The sequence below is a fragment of the Anoplophora glabripennis genome, unplaced genomic scaffold (genome assembly GCF_000390285.2).
Source record: "Anoplophora glabripennis isolate ALB-LARVAE unplaced genomic scaffold, Agla_2.0 scaffold249, whole genome shotgun sequence".
Lineage (NCBI taxonomy): Eukaryota > Metazoa > Arthropoda > Insecta > Coleoptera > Cerambycidae > Anoplophora > Anoplophora glabripennis.
The window spans coordinates 619,457-627,075 of record NW_019416857.1 but is presented as its reverse complement, the minus strand read 5'-3'; the positions used below and the strand labels follow the sequence as shown (position 1 = coordinate 627,075).

The 7,619-nt window shown below is 29.9% G+C and overlaps 1 protein-coding gene across 1 annotated transcript; it reads right to left on the bottom strand.

Annotated features, from left to right (window-relative positions):
• Positions 1-241: 241 nt before the first annotated feature.
• On the bottom strand, positions 242-6,591 carry LOC108907223. The gene is made up of 6 exons (XM_018710800.1): positions 6,558-6,591; positions 2,927-3,138; positions 2,428-2,724; positions 2,090-2,313; positions 1,878-2,034; positions 242-983 (listed from the first exon to the last, which is right to left on the bottom strand). Exons 2-6 carry the CDS (start codon positions 3,132-3,134, stop codon positions 868-870), a joined length of 1,002 nt encoding a protein of 333 aa, XP_018566316.1. The 5' UTR covers positions 3,135-3,138; positions 6,558-6,591; the 3' UTR covers positions 242-867.
• Between the last annotated feature and the right edge of the window lie 1,028 nt (positions 6,592-7,619).

Genomic DNA, 7,619 nt, shown 5'->3' with positions numbered 1-7,619 from the left:
TTTCATTTGTGCGAGTGCTGCCATCCCAAATATTACCAAATTATTAAATTCATTACACTAAAAATTGAAATGCAAATATCTCAAAAACACTTGTAATTGTCTAGAATAAAACATAATTTTAGTTCTAATGCCGTTTCTTCAAGCAGTATACCTATAAATTTTTTAGACCACAATAAATTTAAATAAAAATAAAAATAACGAAAACTTGTATTTATTAAATAAAAACAAACATACATGTACAGGTGGTCCGTATTAAAAGCGTTACCCCCTCCTTTATTATAATCAATACAAAAAAATTGTTAAGACAAATGTTTTAGTTAACTTTTATGTAGTTTAGAATTTAAATAGTTTCACGTTTTTACGTATGAAAAAAGTAAGGAACAACCCTGTAGGTATATTTTTTTATTTTTAGAATCTACACACACATCTTCGATAGTAATAATAATATAGTAATAGTAATAGTAATATATTTATTAGTTATTGTTATAGTTATTAGACAATATATTGTTTATTACATATTGTTTCCATTGCCATCTCAATGAAAAAACTGTTGGGTTTTTGTATCGCGATATTGGTCAAACTGCTGAATGGATTGTATGACGTAATACATAACTAGATTAAGAAAAATGTGCAGATTCCAAAAATCTAAAAATATACAGGGTAGTCCAGTTAAGAAAACCTTACTTTTTCTCAAGTCAAAATGTGAGAGTATTTAAATTTTAAGAATGTCACCATGAACTACATACAAATTACTAAAACTTTCGTCTTTTTCTATCTGTTATAATAAAGGAGTTAGAGGGACACTTATAAACTTAAACACTTAAAGGACCATCCTATATAATAGCTAACACATCTAATAATAATTTTCTATACAGATTTTTTGTAGGATTGTCTCGTCTTTGAATATTTCAACCGTTCTTTTACCGAGTTGGCAATAATGAGATCATTTCTCTCATTGGGTGGGAAATTCTTTTTTGCAGCTTCTGCAAGCAAACATTTTATAATTAACTAACTGTATCCACTACTACTATATAGGGTGTTCTGCATAAGAACGATACAGAGCAGGTGCATTTAGGGGGTCTGAAAATATTGCAATTTAACCAAACATACCTATATACAAAGTTCCAAACAGGCGGTGTTACAGGCCTTCAAAATGAGACCAAATATATCGAAAAAAATGTATATCTCTGAACTACTTTTAACTTGGAATAACCCAATTTGGTACAGGATTTAGGTTTATTATTGGTCTTCTTTGACTATGAGTTATTTCTTTAAAATTTAAGAGTAAGAAAAAAAGAGTTTTAAATTATATTTTGCGCGGGATAATACATTCTTTTTAAATTCGCCAATGAAAAAAGTTTGGTATAATTTTAAGGGCGACTCACCCTCACTGAATACCTTGTAGTGTTTCAATTTACTTGAACTCATAGTCAAAGAAGACCAATAATAAACCTAAATCATGTACCAAAATTGGTTATTCCAAGTTAAAGTAATTCAGAGAATTTTATTTTCGAAATATTTGGCCCCACTTGTAACTCCGTCTTTGTATATAGGTATGTTTTGTTAAATTGCAATATTTTGGGACCCCCTACATGCACCTGCTTTGTGTCGGTTATTATGCGAAACGCCCTGTGCAGGTTTCAAATGTAGATTAGCATTTAAACTTGAACATAGTGGAACATTTCTGCAAAAATAGGTACATTTATTAATACAAATTAACCAAAGTTTAAAACAGCTTATTAAATCTTAATAAAATTTTAGTCTATGAGTAGCAGTAGACATGAGTAATGATTATTTTCTTAAATTTAAAATGAAACGTCATGTCAATACATTTGAATCCTATATAGGAGTTGAATGTCTAACATATATTTACCTACCATATATTACATCCATTATAGCCGTTTTTTCAAAAGACAGTTTGTCTCTTCCTTTCCAGTTGAATAAACATCCAACCTCGTTTGTTATTAAATATTTTAAAATTCTTCTAGTTAAAGATTCCAACCCTGAGCCCCCTACAGCTGCAAGTCGTGATACCTGTAAATATTTATAATTAATATAATTTGTTTTTATCCCTTTCTGAGTTAACTACCATATACTGTCTAATTTGTTTGTTCTCAATAATTTTATTGTCGAATCCTTGGAATTCTTGCAGGGTACCTATTGGAAATTTAGGCATGTCCTCGTCCGCTGGAGGCGTCACAGATGTTTCATTACTAGTTCTTAGAGATCTCACAATCTCATTTAGCATAATCGAATGTTGATCCACATTTTCTGTTAATCTGGTTAATGATTGTAATACAGTGCTTTGAAAATCTAAAAACAAATTCACTGAACTTTATAGAACACATGTTTTCTTTGCAATTCCAAAGTGACTCTAATGAGACATAAATATGTGCTATTATGTATGTACAGACATATAATAATTACCTGATACAAATTCAGTAAATGATGAGGTTGATTTGTTTGATGTAGGGGTACAGTCTTCCCTAATCAAAGTTGATATATTCGGACTTGGTGAAACCTGGCTTGGTCCTGGTAGCGTCATATGTGCACGTTTTGGTGTCGTATATGTTTCTAACTCTGAATCAGAAGACGATGAGGTCGTTTCTGGTTCTTGATGGTGTTTTCTAACTAACGATTTTGTAGAGGAAGCAGTACTTGCTCCACTGTCCTCAGTTTGGTAAATTATTTGGTTCAATTTGTCCTCTGCGGCATCATAATCATCTACAATTTCAGACCCTTAAACTACTGTTTATAATTACACATAAAAATAATTGCAAATATATTACCATTGTTAATCTAATAGGTAAGTATATTCTTTTCAAGAAATTTTAATATGTATATACATATTTGATATTTGTGAAATACAGGTACCTATAATTAGGTCCGTGCCCAGACGGTAAGTATAATTCATAATTTTACAAACCTGTTTTAAAGTGAATTTTAAAAATTTTATATGAAGGCCATGATTTTTTATAACTTCCTTGACTCTTCACAAAATCATCGAATTTCTTATTTCCTAGTTTTGTAGGCCAATAGCACTTTCTTTCATTTTTGTATATCCATGTCAATGGAACCACTGCAATTTCATTTGTAGTCTTCTTAGAATTGGCAAACTCCACAACAGCAAACATTTTTCTATAAGAGGCGAGAGGAATGGCTTAAAATAATACAATCTGTATAATAAATGGAGACTTTATGCCATGTATTTTCTTACAATTAAATAATTAGAATAAAACTGCAATTGACAAAAATCGTTTTTCAGGCAAAAACGACAATCATATCGGGGAGTTTGTGAATATTTTTAAAAAGTATGCATTATTGGAATAACGGCAAATCCATTTTTAAAAGGCATTCTATACCCCTTGAATAAAATGTCATTTATTTTAAAATTAATCGTATTCTGAATGCTAAGGTTTTTTACAAAGAAAATATTTAAAAGTGAGGATGGAATTGGTTCTTCATAAAGATCATAATGATATTGAAATATTATACCCTCTAAAATAAATTCATCATTAAAGAATCGAATTGTCGTTATCAAACAAACTTTGTGGCTTTTTAAAATAACACAGTTATCCTTTTTCTTAGTCGACAAAACATAATCATTAAAATGCAATGAACTGCAGTTAAATGATACTAATCTATTATTACTATCATGACACTCTGAGTACAAAAATTTAGGTATTGGATTTTCATTTTTTTTTTTAGAATTTTTAGCATTATCGATACCCTCAATTTCTTTTACTCTTCTATAAATTTGCTGTAAACAATTTTTATTTGAACGAATTTTTCTTTTAAGAGAACCCAAATAATTTTCAAAGGGAAAACAACTATATTCATTAATAGTTCCATGTTTGGAGACATCATCACACATATGCAACAGGTTATGCACGTTATATACAACAAAATTGTTGCTATAAATCTCAGAAGAGTCCATAACAAATTTTTCTAAGAACTTACGAGCCTTTTCAAAATATTTTGATATTAATGAACGAGAAGACAAAATATATACTGCACAGTGTATTAACAGAAAATGATGATAGGAAACTTCATTCAAATTATTATACAATAGTATAGGTCCCGTGTATAGAACAAACTGCTTAAATTCAGTTGCCTTCCAGCGCTTAATTTCCTTAAAGGAGCGTGGTTTACGTGCAAAATCCGAAGGAACGTACATTTGTATTTTAACAATGTCTGTATTGATACACTTTAATATTTTCTGTGAAAGCTTATAGGGTGCAACTCCCTCAACAAGAAAGTTTAGCAGCAGTCGTTTGATAACACCAAGATAAATTAAATGCATAGGATCAAGTGGTACTTCAGATATCAATTTAACATTTATGTTTAATAATGGAGATTTTTTTTTAATATGAGGATCATCTGTTTGAGAAATAAAATCATTATCTTCCCGTTTTGAGTAGTAGAGAAGTTCTTTCTGTGCAAAATTTATTCTGTGGTTTTCATAATTGCCTATAATTCTACATCTCTCGCAAGCAAATTTACTTGTGTGACTAATTACACATTTTATATAAGCCCTTGCAGGGGCATCACATATAAAACAGGATATTTTAAAGTTAAACAATTTTCCTTCAACCAGTATTCCATTTTGGTTTAAATCATCTACTTCTGCTATAAATTCTTTAAAAAATTCGTCTAAAGAATCGGGTTTACCTGACCCAGAAAATATGGCAATAGCAAAAGGTGTGTCATCACTGAAGTCAGCACATCTACCCAATATGGGGTAAAATTCAATACTACTACTCTTAAAAAGTGGTATTCCATCAATATTAATTTGTAGATGTATCGTGTCTGTGTCAAATTTTAATCCGTTTTTGATTCTTAGAGTCACCTTACTACAAATTCCGAAATAAATCATTTCACCATTATTTAATTGTTTTGTTGTAGTACTCGTGGGAGTTTTCAACAATGATCTATAGTCAAGTGGCAAAAAATTTAACAATGGATGTAATATTTTTAATAATTTGGATTCCTTCAAATACTGAATTTGAAGGAATATTGTTATTTGTAGCCCACAAACGCAAATTATTTCTTAAATCATTTTTGATATCTGATTGATTATGATTTTCAGAAAAAAAATCTTCACTCAAAGACTGATTTGTAATATAAGTATTTTGGATATTGTTTGGTACATCTAAACATGAAATTTCGTTACATGTTTCAAAAGGTACCTCCGAAAATACACGAGAAGACTGCTCATTTACAATTTGCTCTATAATGGAAAACTGTTGTAAGTTTGATTTTGAGTCGTTTATACATGACTTTAGTTTTTGAAATTTAACCACAGCCCTACGATTAATTTGTCTCTTACTCAGTATTTTGCAATTTTTTTTTAACATTGTTATATAAGTCAACACAAATATTAACCAGATCAGTATTAAGACAGTGCCAATGTACCTCTAAAATATCTGTAAGGCAAAAATTAGAAACACTGGATATACAAACTGTCTAAGAGGGTTATTCCCATGTATCTCTTACACGACATACGTCAACAATCTTTAAAATGTTTTTTGTTGCATTTTTGAAGGCCTTTATGCTCGTAAAAACAAATTTGAGATCCATGGCCAACTTTATGAGTAATAATAATAAAACCTGAAAAGTAGGTACCAAATCGTAGCAAACTATAGCCAAAAAAAAATTGTTTGTTTTCTCCTCATTCATGCGATGTACTATATGTCGCCCTCATCTTTTATATTTATACATTTTTTATAATTTTAATATAAAAAATGCCTAAACATTTTCGTGTTGCTCAAATTAATGTAGAAATTATTTTAACAACGCAACGAAAAAATTAATACATAGAATGTACTTCGTTCTTTTAAGCAAAATACAGATTTTTCTTATCATTGATGTAAAAACCAATACTGTAATAATGCGATAAGAAAATTTATATTTTCCTTAAAAGAACTACATTACTTCTATATTCTAGTTTGCTGTTTAAAACATTGATTTGAGTAACACAAAAATGTTTAAGTACATTTTTTATATCAAAATTGTAAAACTTGTAATAGATATAAAAGATAAGGGCCACATTAGTACACATCGCATGAAGGAGGAAAAAATAAGCAATTTTTTTGTGGCCATAGTTTGATTCAATAGGAACTTTTCGTTTGCCCGTCTAAGGGGCGCAGCAAGCCACATACTATATTTCAGAAATATGTTTATAACAGGTAAAAGGTATCAATTTTGCAATCGAATTTTATCAAAATAAGTTCTCTATTTCTTAAAATAAAGTCGTTAGACAGCCCTAAAGTTTCGGAATTTTTCAGTTTTTTTTTTATTATTACTTATAAAGTTGGCCATCGATATCAAATTTGTTTTTACGAACATAAAGGGCTCCCAAAATGAAACAACAAACATTTAAAGATTTGTGATGTACTTGTCTCGTGGTATGCGAGATACATGGAGGTGGCCCTCTTATAGTAAACAACCATGCTAAGTAAAAACTAATTACACATATCAGACAATCTAGCAATCTAACTACACAAATTTCATTATTTTTACGGTCTATGTACAAATAAGTAATAATTAATACTTACTTCGTGTTGACCACTTGAACGACGATTACAAAACAGCTATAGATGTATGTAATATAGGCTGTGTTGAGCAGTACCATGCACGAAAACTACGCCATAGCAGCCAAAACCCTAAACACGTGTGTAACATGTGGTCTGATGTCTGGTGGTAAGGGCACGAACACAAAACAAAACAGATCAACAGAAATTAGCTGGGGGCGCGTTCCCTAATGATAATTTCTAACAGCATAGTAGCTGCGTTCAGATTACGCATATTTGTAAAAAAAGAACAAGCTTCTCTAAATAATTCACTACATATATGAATAAAAACACCATGTTATGTAATAGATTGGAATTCAAATACGGCCCAACGTTTTGAGACTACATGAACAAGGTTTAAATAGACTATTTTAAAAAAAGTTATATTATTATCTATTGACATGACACCTATGATGTATAATACTGATTAGTTAAAATGAGATATGGTATAACTATAACAACTATGCATTTTTTAACTTTGTGGATTATATTTCTGCATCAAAGTGCTGTACGTGGTTTTCTTCGAAATTAACGCCAGAATGTACCTAGTAGATAAACGTTATAACTGAACGTTAATAAAACGTTGTTTAATGATTTAAATTATACCGATTGAACGAATAAGGACATAAAAGGTATATGAAATGCACGTTATTATGAGACTAAAACATATTACTGATAAGTTAAAATGGGTAGACACTACACACGTAAAGGTAATGTATAATGTATAATTTTTCATAGGTACTTCATCAGAAGTATCTAAACTTATCGACATTAAGTATATTTCCCAACTCAAAAATGCACAGTGACTTAGCATCGAAAAGAAAGTAGGTACCCCTACACAACAGAGAATATAATGTTTACAGTAATGGCCAGAGAAATATATATAACACAATTTTGATAACGTTTTAACGTTTAACAATTTAACGTTTAATAAACGTTACATTTATACATGTTATATACGTTATTTGGTAGTTAAAAATACTTACTGGGAAAAATTGCGTCAATTTTTACATTTTATATAACGTTATTTGTTTTTTAGTGAACGGA

Coding starts and splice junctions, on each gene's coding strand:
- LOC108907223 (XM_018710800.1), bottom strand. CDS start 3,134: ATGTTTGCTGTTGTGGAGTTTGCCAATTCTAAGAAGACTACAAATGAA. Junction 2,725..2,926: donor TAAAATTCACTTTAAAACAG/GTTTGTAAAATT, acceptor CTGAAATTGTAG/ATGATTATGATGCCGCAGAG. Junction 2,314..2,427: donor ATTTACTGAATTTGTATCAG/GTAATTATTATA, acceptor ATTTGTTTTTAG/ATTTTCAAAGCACTGTATTA.